Source organism: Hyalella azteca, unplaced genomic scaffold (assembly GCF_000764305.2).
Source record: "Hyalella azteca isolate HAZT.00-mixed unplaced genomic scaffold, Hazt_2.0.2 contig4152, whole genome shotgun sequence".
Classification (NCBI taxonomy): Eukaryota; Metazoa; Arthropoda; class Malacostraca; order Amphipoda; family Hyalellidae; genus Hyalella; species Hyalella azteca.
Window position 1 is genome coordinate 111,793 of NW_025934377.1, and position 19,645 is coordinate 131,437.

A 19,645-nucleotide genomic window follows, 5' to 3' on the forward strand; every position below is an offset into this window, starting at 1 on the left:
GTTCTGAAACTTTTAGGGAAGCTCAGCTCCCGATAACAATACAGTTATCAATAATTTGTTGCACGTTTCCAGGCGTATAAACTCTAAAGGAACTCACAAGCAGGGGTTTGGGAACCTTTAATGCACGTCATATTCGAAGCTATGCAGGAGCATATGTCCAGTCTTCAAATGCCTAGCAAATTACGGACCAGGCAATAAGTCCAGCAGCTATCTCAATCAATCGTCAGCTATGGAAAGATCGGGTTCCAAAGGCCGGATCCCTTGTGAATCAAGTCACGAAAAGTTTCAAGAATCGGCAACAGGCCATGGGCATATTTCTTCAACGCCGACACTTCTATTCTATTCTATAAACAAGTTGTCGGTGTGGAGCACAGGAGCAAACTGAAGGCCTACTCGATGCAGGTGTCCCTTATATAGGCCCACCCTGTACGTGCCTAACAAGAGGATGCACCGTTCCGTCTTCTTTTACGCTCCTAGATTCCTTCAGCCCGGCACAGATGATCTCGATATTTCCAGATGGAAATTCCGAAATCTTTGAGTTTTTTTGTTGGCCTACAGGATTTATATAGAATATTATAGATGCGTTAATTTTTATTATCAACTGAAGAGATACTGTAACTCGTACATTGCGTTTCCGTTTTAGTAGTAAATAATTTGATGAATCTTAGATTTGCGTTCATATGTATTATCAACAGACAAAATGACGGACAGATTCCGCTTATTATTATCAACTGATGATATAAAGGTTTCCCCAAAGTTTCATGAAAATAAGATGATTCGACACTTTTATCCGATTTATTGATGGTGAGTTTCTGCCCATAAAAACACGACAATTTCGTAATACGAGATAAACAGGTTAACGTGGTATTAAACAATATGGTTCAAGAGTATAACATACAAAATAAATACATTAGACTAAATTAGCTCACTGAATCATCGGAGGACCTGGGGTAAATTTCAATAGGTAATAATCTTAACGAAACGATGAGCGAATTCAAAGGTGCGTAGTGTCGTAGGTCTATAAACGTTCTGGGTACTGAATGACATTGGCTCCTGACGACACCTCCTATTACGGCATTAAGGGATGGAATCAGTTGAGCACGAGAAGCGTCAACAGATGAAATGACTCAAATTGTTGTTTTTACTAGATACTTGAGACATAACTCGAACATTGATTGCAATCTTGTTCATAAGCAATTAGCAATAAGAACAGGAATGATTTTGAATTTATTTAACGAGGCTCATACTTCTATAATTTAATTTCTGTTGTTCTACTGTGTAGAATAATAATTATTTATCCATGTATTTCCCAAATTCTGATATATTCAAAAGCAAATTAAACGTCTACCTTTAGTTTCGCTAATCGTTCCAGACATTATCAGCATAATTTATTAATAATATGCGTTTAAAAATTACTTCTAAAGACAACACTTCTAAATAATCCAGCGTCTCCGGTGTTACACATGTACAATGAATTTATAATTTCATAAGGATATATTAAAAAATTATTTTTTAATTTTATTCTTAAATTGAAATAAATGTAAAATTTTCAAAATTATATATTTTGCCTATTGATACATATGCATTGTCTCCGACTTTACGCAAGTGTGCAAAATTTCAGATCGATTGGACAGGTAGAAGTGTGCTAAATATCGCTTATAAGTTATGTAGCAGACAAAATTATTATTTGTTTTCATTCTTTTAATATCGAAAATAAAATTTTTTTAATTTGCATAATTATTTATTCTGTCAATTGATTCATGCATTGTCTCCGACTTTACACAAGTGTGCAAATTTTCTGATCGATTGGAGAGGTAGAAGTGTGTTGAATATCGATTATAAGATGTGTAGCAGACAGACAGACAGACAAGCAAACAAGAAGTGAAGTTAAAGAGAAGTGTTGTAATAATAATAATATACGTTTAAAAATTTATTTTTAAAGACAACACTTCTAAAAAATTCAGTGTCTCCAATGTAAAACATGTACAATAAATTTCTAACTTTAATCTCGAATATTACAAAAATTAATTTTTAATTTATTTTAATACTTAAAAGAAATTAAATTTCCAAAATTATTTATTATGTCAATTGATTCATGCATTGTCTCCGACTTTACGCAAGTGTGCAAAATTTCAGATCGATTGGAGAGGTAGAAGTGAGTTAAAAATTGATTATAAGATTTGTAGCAGACAGACAGACAAACAGACAAACAAGAAGTGAAGTTAAAGAGAAGTATTGTAATAATATGCGTTTAAAAAATACTTTTTAAAGACAACACTTCTGAACAATACAGTGTCTTGGATGCTACACATGTACAATGAATTTCTAATTTTATTTTCAAATATTGAAAAAAAATTATTTTTCAACATATTTCAAGATATCAAAATTTTGTAAATTTTAAAAATTATTTATTCTGTCAATTGATTCATGCATTGTCTCTGACTTTATGCAATTGTGCCAAATTTCAGATCAATTGGACAGGTCAAATTGTGTCATATAATGATTATAAGATTTGTAGCAGACTAAATTATTTTTTAATTTTTTAATAATGAAAAAAAAATTTTAATTTATAAAATTATTTATTCTGTCAATTTATTCATGCATTATCTCCAACTTTACGCAAGTGTGCCAAATTTCAGATCGATTGGACAAGTAGAAGTGTATTAAATATCGATTATAAGATTTGTAGTAGACAGACAGACAGATAAACAAACAAGAAGTGAAGTTAAAGAGAAGTGTTGTAAAAAGTAGCAATAAACAAGAATTTCAGCGAGATGATGCAAGTAGTCTCAGGAATGTAAAATCTTCCAGAACGCTATACAAATCAGTTCTAAATACGGGTGCGTAGTTCAAAATTAAGAAGCTAAAGCTTTTTTTCCATCTCTGAATGAGACTGTTTTCTGGCGAACCAGATGCCCAGTCGCTCCGTATCATTGTCGAAGTCCAAAAACTTTACAAGACAGCTTCGGCAACAATAACCCCTCCATCTACCTATATGCGAACGTCTCTTTCATGCGAAGACTCGAAATCCACAGTTAGCTCGAACTTCAACTTTTCAAATGAGAAATCAAGGGCAGCTGTACCTCATTTGACTGTCAGCATTATATTAAAACCTTCGATGAAAAAGTTACAATTAGGGTAAAATGTTATCAATATCAATTAAGAACAAAGGCACCGCAGCGTGATAATTTATGTGCCTATAATGAAGTTGGGTCGTCGAATGGAGTCCATGCTGTCAACCAAGCGCTCAGTGTTCATTAATCCACTATAAACAATTTGACATTCATGGTAACATTATTTTATTATTATATTAAATATTAGTATATAGTAGAATCCAGGTTGAAGGTGAAGAAGTAGCTTCACAATAATTTTAGTATGTATTCAGTATTTCCTTAATGTCTTGCAAGCGACAACATTTACTATCCTGCTCCATCTCCACAGCTCGATGACGATAAAACAGACGGCGAATAGGTGGTAAATAAACACAAAAAAGGTGTTAAATGTGCAAACACGATAAAACTAAAATAGGTGTTAAAAATGTGCTCCAGTTCTTCGATAATTGAGTGCGATGGTTGCTGCAGAGATTTCGAGTGAAGGGAACGAATGTCGTTCAGTATTTCATTTTATAATTCATTGAAATAATGCTCACCGTTGTCCGAGTTCCTCACTAGCGCCTGTTCATCACCAGAGGCCGAAATTAGGGAGTGCACATCATCGGTGTTCGCCATGTCGGTAATGATGCGATGTAGGAGCCAAAGGAGCTAAACGAAAGAGTTTCAAGAACTGTGTAATGAAACGTATAAAGTACCTTATAGTTTTGTGTTGATTAATAATGATGAGCACCCCGGTTCTGGAAAATATTTCAAAAATTTAAATCAATTATATATTCCACAGAAGTATTTTTCAGGCAGCCACTCCAGGTTATTGTCGGTTAAAGAGTGCAGTAAAATCATGGTAAATGATCGTTAACTCATGATTCGGGAGTAATTGGTTCATTTTGTTGGATAAGATTCATGATCGGTACCCTGTTAAGCTGTTTATGCAGATTCGGGGGTAATTTTTCGTAATTATATTGAAGGATCAGGGTAATTAGTTAATTTTGTTGGGTAAATGATTGTGGGTAAATGATCGGAAACCTATGATTTAAGCTGTTTATGCAAAGTGTTACGATGCGTAATATTCGAAATAAGATTGTGAGTAAATGAATAGGTTTTATTCAGGGGTAATTGGTTAATTTTGTTGGACAAGATTCGGGGTAAATAGTTGTGGTGGCCTCTGATTTAAGCTGTTTATGCAAAGTGTTGTGGTAGGCTCGGTCTCTATACTACTACTGGGTACTTCAGTAAGGCTCCAGTAAAGGACTGGTGTAAAGTTTCAATCAGAACGACTCCAATTAGATTCGATAAATTTCCGCCCACGACTACCACCGAACCTCAACGAAGGAGAAATTAAAGTCAAATAAACAAGTATCTATTAACCAGAGACAACTACAACAATAATGACTAACGGAACACTCCAACTAATTAACAATTTATAACATGAACAGATAACTATGAATAATAGGCACACGGAACTGAAAATATACGTAACTTTATAAAGAAACAATATGGTGAAGGCACAATAAGCTTAGGACGCAATATGCTGAAGGCAATACACAGATGACACTATATGCTGAAGGCAATACACAGATGACCTTATATGCTGAAGGCAATACACAGATGACACTATATGCTGAAGGCAATACACAGATGGCACTACAATATATGCTGACTGCATACTGTACTGTAGGGTACAACAAGAAGATGCACAGCATCAGCTGCGATTGAACACTCAGTAGGTGTCAGGACCGGTAGTGACTTGAATATTGGCGGACACTTCCCTAGAAGCACCGCAGTCGTCGGCCTACGTAGGAGCTGTACTTGTTGGCCAGGCAAGAAATCGATCCTGCCAAACAATGGTGGTGAGCTACTCGAGTTACGCAGATAAATACACAACACTATTAATTATCACTTATTCAATTCAAATTAGCTGGTCGGTTAACACTTATTGGAAAGTTCATAAACTGAATTACAAACACAGAATTAGCCTATCTTATATCTCCACTGCAACTCACCTACTAGGGACGCTACACAGTCACTAGAGCACAGTGAGATGAAAGTGCGCTCCGACCAAGTCTCAACGAAATAATGAATAGGTATCCTAACGCGGACTTCAACCCGGTGATGCCAAGTCAGCACACGCGACACGGTAGCCAACTTTACCGATAACATTATACCGTATAACAAGAAATAATTTTGACCACAACAAAAATCTGACAATGGATGAATTTCCCTTACAACTGGGTACTTCAATAAGGCTCCTGTAAAGGACTGGGCACTTCAATAAGGCTCCAGTAAAGGGCTGGGTACTTCAATAATGCTCCAGTAAAGGACCGGGCACTTCAATCAGGCTACAGTAAAGGACTGGGTACTTGAGCAAGGCTCCAGTAAAAGGCTGAGTACTTCAATAAGGCTCCAGCAAAGGACTGGACACTTCAGTAAGGCTCCAGTAAAGGGCTGGGTACTTCAATAATGCTCCAGTAAAGGACCGGGCACTTCAATCAGGCTACAGTAAAGGACTGGGTACTTGAGCAAGGCTCCAGTAAAAGGCTGAGTACTTCAATAAGGCTCCAGCAAGGGACTGGACACCAGTAAGGCTCCAGTAAAGGGCTGGGTACTTCAATAATGCTCCAGTAAAGGACCGGGCACCTCAATAAGGCTCCAGTAAAGGACTGGGTACTTTAATAAGGCTACAGGTAAAAATGGGTACTTCAGCAAGGTTCTAGTAAAGGACTGGGTACTTCAATAAGGCTCCAGGAAAGGCCTGGGTACTTTCATAAGGCTCTTGTAAAGAACTGGGTACTTCAATAAGGCTCCAGTAAAGGACTGGGTATTTCAATAAGGCTCCAGTAAAGGACTGGGTACTTCAATAAGGCTCCAGTAAAGGACTGGGTACTTCAATAAGGCTCCAGTAAAGGACCGGGCACTTCAATGAGGCTCCAGTAAAGGACTGGGTACTATCTTAAGGCACAAGTAAAGGACTGGGCACTTCAATAAGGCTCCAGTAAAGGACCGGGCACTTCAATAAGGCTCCTCTAAAGGAATGGCTGCTTCAGTAAAACTCCAGTAGCTTGCACGACCACCTCGATGTAGTATTCACTGTATTTGCTGTACCTAGGCCTGTACATCTGTAATAACTCTGTAACGTAATCAACCCGTATCAATATAAGTCTAAAATATACGTTGTGTGTATCACTTATCCCTTACACAATCATCGAATACGTGTCCTCAGGTTGAACCTATACATTTAATACACACTTGCGGCACACTCCTCCCCCCCCCCCTTTGCAGGTATACACATAAAAATTCACTAGTACCAAAATTTTATCTCGTGCTAGACTAAAAGACACAAAAATGCATTAAAATAATAATAATTTGTTTGTGCTGCCGCAGGCTGCCGCATATGGCTGGGCCAGCGCGTCTGTGCGCGGGGCGCAACGAAGTTGTGGAGGCCGAGGCTGCCATGTTCCGATACTTCTTCAGAGGTGGGTGAAGATTGGGGCAAACGTGGGTTAATGGTGGGTCAAAGGTGGGTGAAGGATGGGTCAAGAGTGGGTCTCCAGCCGGTGCAGCCAAGAATCTGATCTGAATTGATGATTATCTCCTGATAATTGATGTTAGTCACCGTGGGATTGATAACGATATTGAGGTAAGTGATGATAATCACCATTAGTAAATGATAATCTCAATTAAATTGATGCTAATCTCCTTGTAATTGATTATTATCGCCATTAAATATGCTATTCCCTTAACATATGATAACTCTATTGAAGAGGAATCAATAAAAATAGAACGGACGATGGTTAGCCTATCCATAGAGCGAGTTAAGTGATACGAGGCACGTGAGTCATGCTACTTAAACGTGTAACGGACTAATGAGAGGCACGTGAGTCATGCTACTTAAACGTGTAATGGACTATGGACTAATGAGAGACACGTGAGTCACTCTACTTAAACGTGTAACGGACTAATGAGAGGCATGTAAGTCACGCTACTTAAAGGTATAACGGACTAACGAGAGACACGTGAGTCCAGCTACTTAAAAGTGAAACGGACAAATGAGAGACACGTGAGTCCAGCTACTTAAACGTGTAACGGACTAATGAGAGGCACAAGAGTCACGCTACTTAAACGTGTAACGGACTAATTAGAGGCACGTGATTCGCGCTACTTAAACGTGAAATGGACTAATGAGAGGCATGTGGTTCGGGCTCCTTAAACGTGTAACGGACCAATGAGAGGAACGTGAGTGAACTACTTAAACGTGTAACGGACTAATGAGAGGCACGTGATTCTCGACTACTTAAACGAAAAAGGGACTAATGAGAGGCACGAGAGTCACGCTACTTAAAAATGTAACGAACTAATGAGAGGCACGTGAGTCATGCTACTTAAAAAAGTAACAGACTAATGATAGGCACGTGAGTCTCGCTACTTAAACGTGTAACAGACTAATGCGAGCCACGTTCACCCATCGCGTTCACCCGTCACCCAGGGACGTTCAAGGAAGCTTCGCATGCCCCCAGTCGTGGGTGCATGCGAGCTTCATCCCCGACACCGACACCCGCTGGTCACTCACCCGCACGGCACACGTCACGGTGGGTGAACAGCTCACTCATTCTGGTGGGTTAGGGCATGAAATTGGGTGAATTATTTAGTGTATGATGTTTTGATTTATAATAAACAACTTCTAAAAGCTTTGGTTTCCGAATTGGCGTAAATAGTACACAAAGAGTGGAAATTTTTCAAGTTTCAGACGGTCCGCTAGAATTCTCAGAATGTACCTACTAAATGAATTATAAAGTTAAGTTTTTACCTTCTTAGAGTAAATTGTATTTAATTGGGTGATATGCTCCATATTTCGGGGAGTGTACTATAAGTTATATCTTTGAGTTGACAGTTATAATAAGTGTTTTATAAAATAGATAATTATTTTCATCATTAGTGTACACAATGATAGATATAAAGCAGTACGAGGAGCACTACTCTTACCTGTGGTCGGACCTGGGGGAGTGTGCTGGGGGAGTGCTGGGGGATGCTGGGGGAGTGCTGGGGGAGTGCTGGGGCTGCTGCTGGGGGAGTGCTGGGGCTGCTGCTGGGGGAGTGCTAGGGCTGCTGCTAGGGGCGTCGGCCCCACGTGTCTGCAGGTCCTCGCCTTCGTCGCGCGGAGGCTCAGGCTGCGCTGACACACTTCGTCATAAACTGCGACCCTTCACTTAGAGAAATGAGTGGGGCTTTGTCCAAAAAGCGATACACTTTTTGTGCATATGTGGGTCATCGTGACCCGGTTTCCCTACCGGGTCCCAACGCGCAGGCTCAGGTTGCGTTGATACACTTCATCACTTCATCAAAAATTGTTGCCCATCACTTAGGGAAGTGAGCGAGGCTTTGTCCAAATAGCGATGCGACCATGGCGCTTGTTTGGGTCATCCTGGCCCGGCTGAAGGGCGTATCTGGGCCCATACTTTCAAAAAAAAAGTTAAGAGATCGTAAGTTCATCAGCCAATCATTGACGGCCTTTCAAGCCAAATCCACCAATCATAGACAAGAAAATAGAGCATAAGTACTTACGTTCACTTAGCGAGTTTTGAAGGTATGGCCCCAGGGCTCTCTAATCGTGTTATGGGTAGGAAAGTGTGTCGCTATTTAGACAAGATGACCAAACCATTTTTTGGGTGTAGGTACAAGGCTGCGTAATCTGGCGTCAATGTTATTCGTACCTGAAATCCTGACGACGAGAGTTACCGTCACTGGGCACAAGGTTCCACCATTTCAATCAAATTATAAGTTATATCAACAGTCAATGTATGCTAATTCTTCATCGAAAGTAGTAAGAATTCAAATGTTTTAATAATATTTATATTGTCATTAATGTTCAGCTGGGCGATTTTTCGATGTATTCAAATATATCTTATACCGAGTACACCAGTAATTAAAAATGATCGCGATTTCATTCAGGTATCTTAGAGGACTGATGATGGTGATCTTATTTCATAGCAGCAATTTACTGAGAAGAGGAATAGTCCAACAGATTGTGATATCAACACATATCTGATATTGGCCCGTGTGCTAAATAGGGCACTAACACTACGAAGTAGCACTACGCACTACAAGCCGTAGTGCCGTACTAGTATGACATGGAACACTACGGTTGGCATGCTAAATAGGGCACTAGCACTATGAAGTAGCACTACGCACTACAAGCCGTAGTGCCGTACTAGTATGACATGGAACACTACGGTTGGCATGCTAAATAGGGCACTAGCACTATGAAGTAGCACTACGCACTACAAGCCACAGTGCGGCATGGAACACTACGGTTGGTATGCTAAATAGGGCCAAAAGCGTAACCCGCACTACAAAAATCTGAAGTGTCCTACACACGGTAACACACCGCACTTCACGACTACACTACGGTATATTTAACCTTGTTTACTTCGTCAGCTATGGATCTGTTTAGCTTACAGCAAAGGCATCATCTCGTAAAGACCTCAGGAACTACATGCCATGAATATAAAAAAGTGTACCGCTTCAGTGAACAACATGTTATTCTTATGGCTGACATTTTCCTTGGCGAAACAGATGAACAGTGTAGAAGTAGAAAATATTTTTCTTGTTTTTGATACCATGTTTTGAATTTTCTTTTTTGTTTTTTTTTCTGGAGTCATTTTGAATTCTTCTGCAAGAACTTTCCATGCTTCTCTCTTTTGTTCGATGTCTTTGGGAAAAGTGGACTTTGAATATATGATGGGGAAAGGTGCTCAGACGCATTGCGAATTTCAGCTCATCATCACAATTTTCACTAGTACCATTTCCATCACAATTAGACATTTTACATCAATCTTCTGCAAAGAGTGAGAATTACTTCGGGAATAATTAATTATTTGAGCACTTAACTACCATTCTTCAATAGACTCATAGCGTAGTGCGGCACTATAAAGTACTCTAACAGCGAAGTAGCACTTCAAAGTTTTTTCTGCATACGAATCAGTAGTGCGACACTAAGCGACACTAAACATTGTAGAGCTACTTCGAAGTGCTTAGTGTCTGCGACGTATTTAGCATACCAACAGGACACTTCGTAGTGCATAGTGCTACTTCGTAGTGCTAGTGCCCTATTTAGCATACGGGCCATGGATTGCGCCGAAGTCGTAATCAAATTAGCATTTGGAATTTGATTCAAAACCTATTGTTCCCAGTCAGTTTCTTTTGTATGTTGACCGCTTCCATGTATGCACGGCCGTCTTTCATAAGAATATACTGGACTGAATGGAGGAAAAGTTTATCGTATCAAAACAAGTCCAGAGGAAGAAATATTTCGATTGCTATGTTCTCGAGATCATAATGAATCTCCTGTGCCAATTATTCCGGATTCGCAACGCCACCATTACTTGAAAATGGCGAAAAACAAATTTACACAACTACACATGACACCCTATACAGGTCATTTATCAACTATGCGACGGCGACGAGATGGTGCAGGTAGTCCTTGAGTGTAAAAATCTACTAGAAGTCATACAAACCACTTCCAAGTACTGGTGCGTAGTTCAATAAAAAGAAGCTTAAGCTTTCCTTCCTTCACGGAATCAGACTATTTTCTGGCGAACCAAATGCCCTATCGCTCCGTGTCATTGTGGAAACTTAGAAATTTTACAAGGGAGCTTCGGCAACAATAACCCTCCGTCTACCTATATGCGAATGTCTCTCATTCTAAACTTTAGTTAGCTCGAACTTCAACTTTTCGACGGAGCAATTGAAAGACATCAGTGAATCACTTCACTGTCAGCATTTGATTAAAATATTATTCGCTTAAAAAGTTACATAATAGTTAGGATAAAATGTTATCAATATCAGTTAAGAACAAATTGGCGCCGCAGCGGCGAAATTTATGTTCCTATAATGAAGTTGGGTCGTCGAATGGAGTCCATGCTGAACCGCGGCCGTTAGCTCTATAATTTTTGTCGGGACTGGCGTGAAGCCTACTTGATCCGAACAGCGGTCCTCTAGCTTCTGAAGATCATCACGGCCAGGAGCAGCAACATCCCGAACATAGTAACTATCTTGACGAACAGTTCCAGCTTATCACGCTCCAACTCGATGAGGTCTGTAGGAAAAAACTTAAAAATTACACGCTTGCTCAGTATCTATTGTACCTCTCATTTGGGAGTAAGATTATACAGAATTCTGTTGTCTAGTTCAGTACAGACGAGGAAAAGGAATTTCTGTCTTACAACCTGCATAAAACCCTCTAATTTTCATGTGGATGTTAATGAGGTCAAGTCATTAGAATTATCTCCAGAAATGGCATTCTAGCTGACGACTCTTTCACGTCTAGCTCAAAGCCAATAAATCTACTCTACTCTTCACATGGTAATCCTTCCCTCCTTCATTCGACTAGTAATCTCCTACTAGTACTAGTGATAGATGTACTACACCAACCAAGCGCTCACAGTTCATCAATGCACTGCAAACAATTTGACCTTTTGTCAACATTACCGGATTTGATTTCCTTCGTATATCAAATATTAGTAAATAGTCGTTTCCAGGTTGAAGGTGAGGAAATAGCTGCAAGATAATTCTAGTATTTATGTTCTTAAAGGTTTCCCAAGCAACAACATTTACTACCCTGCTCCATCTCCACAGCGATGACGATAAAACAGGCGGCTAAGTATGGGAAAATGTTTAGTATAAACCCCGTCGGCCAGTCCCATGGAACCCGCTCAGTTGGGCACCGCAGTGCTATTTCCGTCAAGTTCTGCGTCATGTTTCAGTTAAAACCTGGCACAAAGATTGATTGAAATTGTAACGTGTGTTTATCTAAAATTGCATTCTGCCGAATTCAATCTGCATTAAGGGCAACAAATAGTTCAACTGGCCTTAGTTACCGGTCATTGCTCACTAGTGGTCAATAATTTTTGCTAGAATTTATGTGGTTAAACCGGCAATGAAGATTTCCGATACTCATGGCACGTTATAGGAATATTAATTTAACTTCGTACATATTGACCAGATATCCTATGCCTCAAACATTACTCAACTAAATCCGTACATAACCCTCTAGCACCGTACGTCACTCTCTGGAAACTTAACTTTCAACTGAAATCATATGATAACTATTTAGTGTAGCAACCAGAGGACGTTTGTACGCAACAGAGAACATTTTAAAGTTATCATACGTGGCGGCAACCATCAGTGAAATTCATTTTGAGCTCACTAGAACGTATCCTTTTTGAGTCATAAGAAGGCTTGAGATTATTTTACTCTGGTTACTCGTGTCAGGCGGTACAGGGTTAATCATGACATTCCAGGAACTAATACATCACTAGACAGAATTCTTAGCTATAAAGTTCATATATTCCAGGATATATGAACTGGATACTAACCTAATGTTACCATAACCTATCTCTTATAAGTAAACGACGTCGACTGGCGAGAAGATTGCTGGGAGATGATGCAAAAACCTTTTCTGCTAATTTGTCTCTTTAGTCAGAGTCTTGGAAATTTGGGCATTATATTATTTACAGCGAAGTGTACATTTTCTTTTACGATTCAGAAAAAACACATGAAGTTAGATGACACATATTATTCGCGCAGTTGAAATTAAGTCGCATGCAGTACTTCACCTTTTCCGGACTACGGCAAAAGAACCTATTAATGATATTACAACTTAATGTTATATGGCGATTAACTAAGCAATTTCATTGATGTAACGTCTGTGAGTTGATGAGAGATGAGCTACTTCGATGACCGGCGCTATGCACGATTCAACATGATCAATTCGTGAACATTTATCGTTTATCCCTATTTTTCAACTCGTGAACAATAATTAAATTGAATACACACATTCAATACTCATTACGTGTTGTCGAAAATTTGTTTCCTATTTTTACCTCCAGATTCAATTAGACAGGTATAACGGATGAATTCGGCCACTTCGGCACGCTTATTCCCCTCAATTCTTAACCAATAATTATGAAATTGAATAATATGCTTTTAATCCCAATTACGCAGTGGCGAGGATATATGGTTACCTCCTCATTTGAATATATAGTGTAGCACGTTATACTATAATTATTGTCGCATTGTCATTCTAGTGTCTGCAGTCGTTTGCATGAATGATGATCGTGAGTCTTCTGGACCAGAGAAGATTCCTGTACACCACGACTTTATTCAAGGCAACCGTATTGAAGGGATAGTCAACTAAATTGTAGCCAGTCTGAAAATTGTTGCTCATTTGCTTTTATCATTTAGTGGAAAGTACGGGACTGAATGGAAGACAAATCATTTACCGTATCGTTATATGGTAACTGCAAAAACTGTACCGATAAAAAATCTCTGAAGATGCTTCTCTTTGATTCTCTGAATAATTTCAAGTCTATGTTTTCATCTTCGCGATGCCTCAATTACCTGAAAACGACTCCGTTCATAACTGTAGATGACGCCTCAAATGCCATTCCCGACGGCAGCGTGGTCAGTGCAAATATATAATGAGCAAGAAATTACCGGAAAACTGAACTGAATTCCAAGCACGGTTACGTAGTTCAACAATACAAAGTTGAAGATTTTCCTTCATCTCTGAATTACCACATTTTCTCGAGATGTGCTTCGTGGGGTCGAATTGAGAGCACTGACTGTAGGTCGTGGGGTACCGCGGAGTGCCCACCCACCATATAGGGAGGGCCTCGGCATGACTCCTGGGCCTCACTGGCTAGTGGGGTCCTCGGCCAACTCAATTGTCGCCTCAATTGTCGCCACATCGCGGACAACGTTCCTCTTGCGGTAGAACTTGAGGCAGAGATAAACCATCTCCATGATCTAAATGCCTCCGAACAGCATGACGGCGTCGTTCAATAACATAAGGCTGCTTAAGGACATATCTGTCAACACAAAAATTTAAAACAAGATTAATGGAATGATATTGAACGTCAATTTATGAACAACAGTCTTCTTAAAAATCTTATTACAACAAGAGTATCTGCATTCGTTCCAGATGGACTCTGGATTTTCCGATATTCGGAGATGTTACTTCTTCAGCGTCATAACAAATATTTATCATTAGTGAATCTTATTCAATCTTGCAGAAATTTTTCACGATAATTTTCACGAAGCACAGTTAAACGAGGCTGGAATCTTTACTAGCTTCCTGTCCCGCCAATATATTGGTAATATTGCAGCAATTGATTTCAACCCAAACTAACTTGTATCAGCATTAATTGTTGACCGCCACAAGCACCCCAGTGACGATGAAGGATGTGGCGTAGAGCGTCGAACACATCAGGGTGTCGACGTACTGCCTATACGCTGCTGGTCGCGGGCAGCGGCGTTATAAGCAAATAGCCGGATAAAGTTATTTATTGCTGCAGTCTGTAACAATAAGAACAGGTTACACCTCAAAGTAATCAAAGCCGATATCATTAAGACCAACGAGGATGCTGTAAATAGCAAAAACGTCTGTTAAATCTTTCGAAAACGAATGATGTCCATTTTTTCGGCAAATAAGGGTTTTCGGCTAATAAGGTGGTACGGCTTTAGGTTTTCAACAACGTATAGAGACTGGACGCCAGGAGTATCTGCTTCGTACCTATTCGCTCTACATGATTAACTGTCGAATCAAACAGCAAAAGACCCCATAACCTCAGTGACGGCGATGAATGAAGTAAATTACACCTGTTAAACTATTATACGCCATTAGATCTGGTATTAGAGATCGCCTACCTTTATCCCCGGATAACCTGCTAGATTAGGCGGAACTAACTATCCAAGCAAGTAAACATTAATTACCGGTCCATGTATACACTACACTTCTGCTGTCCAGTATCAATCCGGCGTCTCATTCCGTTTATTATTTTTACAGTGAAATTAAAGAGACGGAAGAATAACACCGAAAACTTGACATTCACACTGAAGACATTGACTTACCGTAAGAGTATATAGAACAAGGCTAAAATCCACAACTTCCACGAAGGTTACAAGTCGCACCGTGACCGTTGAGCACAGCGCATGCCGAGCTAAGCTTGTACTTGAAGTGTAAATATCAAGAAAATAAGAAACATTTTCCACTGGCATCTCGGTGAATAAAATATCGATTTAGGTCATTGCTTAAATAGAAAAAAATATACAAGATTGTTATTAAATAAAGCGCGTCATACGGTTGTCGTGAAACTGTTCAAAAGGCTTTTCCTGAACTTAACGCTGTTTCTGAACCCAATGCTGTTCCTGAACAAATGCTGTTCATGAACCTAATGCAGTAATGCTGTTCCTGAACCTAATGCTGTTCCTGAACCTAATGCTGTTCCTGAACCTAATGCTATTCCTGAACCTAATGCTGTTCCTGAACTTAATGCAGTAATACTGTTCCTGAACCTAATGCTGTTCCTGAACTTAATGCAGTAATGCTGTTCCTGAACCTAATGCTGTTCCTGAACTTAATGCAGTAATGCTGTTCCTGAACCTAATGCTGTTCGTTTGTGTTGGAGAGGTCATTGGCGACGCGATTTTCAGAACTGTTCGTCAAGTGGCTAACTTTCTAAAATAATTACCATGTTTTGACTTCGTCAGCCAATCACCTTCAGGTCCATTTACCTAGATTTTATATAACAGAAATCTGAACATCTGTTCAATGTCGCTTCTACGATCAGCTTCGAACTTAAAGCATGGCTGCCAACCATCTCTCAGGAAAATTGGTGTGTCAAGATAACCGCAAATGACGAGTCATCGACTTGCTCAAATGCATGTCGATGACTCGTCGAATTGCATTATCAGGTGGGCCAAGAGACCCACCTTTTACTTGCAGGTGGGTCAAGAGACCCAACCTTTTACTTGCAGGTGGGTCAAGAGACCCAACCTTTTACTTGCAGGTGGGTCCAGAGAGTTTTAACTTGCTTTTCTATGAGCAGGTTCTGCAGGAATTGCAAGATACTATTATTGATGGCACCTCAACGTTAAATGGCAAAATCACTGATCGAAATTTCAAAATTTTCGTAAATATCAAGAAATGTACATAAAAAATAATAACATAATTTCCGATTGATTCCACATATCCAAGGTGTTTCCTCCACGAAAAAACGCTCCAACAGCTCGCCCGACCTAAGTTCCAGTAGTGTGACTATGGAGACAAATCTTGTATACAAGCCTTCTTTGAAGTTTTCAAACAATCGTTGTAGTATACCAGTCAGTAAGAGACAAGCTGAAGGTACCTCCTGGTATTGGTGAGTAAAGAGCAACGTAACTTGAGAAGCTTTATGTTCTTGAAATGTGGCCAAGTCTGAAATGATTTGGTCGCAGTGGTTGGATGTTATGTTAGAGTGTAAGCTGTGTTTATAACGACTATTTATCCTTATTGATTCTTGATACGCTGTAAAGGTACCATATGCTGTAGCCAACGTAGTTGAAGCACTTGTACTAAGATTGGCCCAGACGCGCGGTTGTAGTACCAAGATTGGCGCAGAGAGGCGTGGGTTCGATCCCAGCTCTGTGCGTCAATCTCTAGTCTAGTCAGAATCGGCGAGGAGGCCGGGCGGATAAGTACAACTTTATTGTAGCAGTGAGGAGCGAGTTCGAGACCGCAATAAGCTGTAAATATTCTGCGATATTGAGAATCGGCGACAGGCCTACTGCCTACTTGACACTGAAACTGCTATTGTTAATAATTTACTATTATATATCGAATCAACGGCCGAACCCTGGGCTTTTGAACCGTTGGCAGAATCACAAGCGCGGCAACTTGGAAAGTGATTTCGACTTAACTATTTCTGACTCTTTCGTGTAAAATCACCGGATACCCTTCGGATGTCGTTGTTTATGTTCAGGTTTTAATCGACAAATGGCGGACAACGCAGCCTCCGCAGCCCCCGCAGCCCCGCCGACACGGCGTGAGGAACCTTTCAAGGTCTTCTGGGAGACCATGACTGCGGTAATGATCTACTTCTTCCCGCACTTGGTCGCTGTTTGGCTCCTCCACGTTCTGAACAACGAGCCTGGTGGGTTATCTATTGGAGGAATATTTGACAGAATGATTTTTGGGCTGCGAAGCTTTTGATTAGAATGTTTGAGCGGTTGAGCTTACAAGTTTCCTTCACCATGTGTAACTACATTGAAGGCTAACCAATTCTTACTGTTGATCGGGAAATTTAAACTAAGCTAAATTGCTTAAGGCCGCGGTGTATCAGAAACCGCGGACAGATTAGCCATGGTTGTAAACAATTTTTGTCTCCCTTTCAGGCATTCCAGAATCGCTCCGTCGAAGGCTTTATTCGCTCCTTATGGTATCGACGACGATCATCATGATGCAGACCATTGCCATGGTCTACTACGGCCGCGGCCTGGTGCAGACTGCAGGGTTTCGCAGAGATGTTCCTGCAGAGGCCTCGAACAGTCCGCGGAGTAACCGCCGCCGTGACGACTCGGACAGCGAAGATACTGATGATAGTCGCGGTCCCGCATGGGCAGTCAGGATGGCCGCCGCGTCTTTCGGTGGCTGAACTTGAGTCACCTACAGCAGCAGTGGGGCTCGCGGTCGCCGTCAACTGTTTTTAGTTTTGACTCCCTTGTCCGATGGGAAATTTTTTATTGAATGACTATAGTTATTTTCAATAAACTTGACCGTGCTAAAAAAATCGTTCTTAATCGCTTTTTGATTTGTCGAAACGTGATACTAGGGCACCAAAATAGCCTAAATGGCTATTTACACTTCGCCAATGAAGAGATGTATATCGTATAACTAGGTAAGATGGAAAAAATTTCCCAGATTTTTGTCGATAGGAATTTACTATAAGAACGGAGTTCCTGGAAGAGTGACGTAGTTTGATTCATGCGTTGACGTTACATAACGTAATGTCGGCACTGAAGCGTCAGCCTGATGTGGAATGTCGCGATTCTTATACTTTCCGTGATTTGTCCACAGGAGATCTATAAACGGGTCACTTGACCGAATCTTTACCAAACCGACTATAGTTTGAAACAGCTACTAGACATCCACTGGTTTCGATATATTCCTAGGCATTTTGAGTTTTTACATATATTTGGAATTGAACACGGGCCTCCCGCGTGGCGAGCGAGAATTCTACCATTGAAGCATCGATGCTGAAATGATAGTTCGTACCTGAACGTGTTCCCTCGTTGCGAATGGAATACATTTGGCTCGTACTGAAGGCGTATATCTCGGAGGCTGATTTAAAACCTTGAATGATCGTGGCTGTGCCCATTTCTTGACGTGATGAGGACGTATCAGAACCTCGTACGTAGACCGTCTGCCTAGAGTTGAAAAGGGCCGGAACGTTCGACTAAACTTACTGAAGCAATGGTTCTCAAACTTTTTCAGGCTGGCGCCCCTTTTGGCTCCCTAATGAATTTCTAGCGCCCCCACAGACGTACGCCTCTTTCTTGAAATTTAGTACGCTGCAATTTTAAAAGAGAAAGGGTAAACACATGTGTATTTCACAAATAGAACCCCATTTAGTGAAACAATATTTTTCAGCAGTTTTAACTGTTTCAGCAGTAGAAACCTAGGACATCTCTGGCGAATTTACGGCCGAACTCGTGGCCGGTCTCACGATCAATCTCCAAATTCAATTCTCAAGTAATGTCTTCCAAACTAATGAACGCAGCTCTATGAAACTTGGAACATGTATTCATCAAAACATAACGTTGATGTTTAGCTCGTAATTTTTTTTTTTAATTTCACCTTCATTCGTGAGTTACGCGTATATTGCGAAACATTCCAAAATTCGCAGTGATTAAAGAATTTCTTCCAAACTATTGAACAAATTTGAACGAAATTTTGAATATACATTCCTAACTACCAAACGGTGATTTTTTAGCTCAAAAATTTTTTTCGATTTTACCTTCGTTTGCGATTTTTTCTTCATTTTACCGTCATTCTTGATTTCACACTTCCTTATATTCGGCCCGTATCGCCGGGTAATTTGTCACTTAGATTAACATAACATAACATAGTGATCTCGGCGCTGAAGTGTAGGCTGATGTGGCCTGTCGCCGATTCTTTTCCTTTTATTAAATTCGCAGCGATCAAGAAATATCTTCTAAACTACAGAACAAATTTAAACGAAACTTTATATAATTACCTAACTTTCCAACGGTGATGTTTAGCTCGTGACAATTTCTTTATTTTGCTTTCGTTCGCGAGTTATACAGATATAGGAGGAACGACAGACTTTTCTACCGGCCGGTTTAACCAAGAGCCGTAAACGTATAGCCGTATAACTCGCAAACGAAGGAAAAACGAAAAAATTGTAACGAGCTAAACATCACCCTTGCTGAGGTTAGGTATTTAAATACTAAGTTTAGTTCAAATCTGATCAGCAGTTTGGAAAAAATTTCTTGATTACTGCGAATTTAAATATTGATGTTTAAATCACGAATGAAGGTTAAATGAAAAAAAAAGAAAAACCTCGCTAACGAAGGTCCAATCGAAAAATTTTTCACAAGCTAAACATTACCGTTTGGTAGTTAGGACCATGGTTGAATTAATTCAACCATGGTTAGGACTACAAATTCAAAATTTCGTTCGAATCTGTTCAGTAGTTTAG

The 19,645-nt window shown here is 40.0% G+C and overlaps 1 protein-coding gene and 2 long non-coding RNA genes across 3 annotated transcripts; 1 reads left to right on the plus strand and 2 right to left on the minus strand.

Annotated features, from left to right (window-relative positions):
- Positions 1 to 10,865: 10,865 nt before the first annotated feature.
- On the minus strand, positions 10,866 to 12,626 carry LOC108673104. The gene is made up of 2 exons (XR_001930957.2): positions 12,482 to 12,626; positions 10,866 to 11,202 (listed from the first exon to the last, which is right to left on the minus strand). It is a non-coding gene; the product is annotated as an uncharacterized LOC108673104 (long non-coding RNA).
- A 245-nt stretch (positions 12,627 to 12,871) lies between these two features.
- On the minus strand, positions 12,872 to 15,058 carry LOC125177684. Its single transcript, XR_007156620.1, has 3 exons — positions 15,018 to 15,058; positions 14,297 to 14,462; positions 12,872 to 13,975 (listed from the first exon to the last, which is right to left on the minus strand). It is a non-coding gene; the product is annotated as an uncharacterized LOC125177684 (long non-coding RNA).
- Positions 15,059 to 16,265: 1,207 nt separating this feature from the next.
- Positions 16,266 to 17,808, plus strand: LOC108673102. The gene is made up of 3 exons (XM_018160883.2): positions 16,266 to 16,306; positions 16,907 to 17,077; positions 17,319 to 17,808. Exons 2-3 carry the CDS (start codon positions 16,921 to 16,923, stop codon positions 17,576 to 17,578), a joined length of 417 nt encoding a protein of 138 aa, XP_018016372.1. The 5' UTR covers positions 16,266 to 16,306; positions 16,907 to 16,920; the 3' UTR covers positions 17,579 to 17,808.
- Positions 17,809 to 19,645: the final 1,837 nt, after the last annotated feature.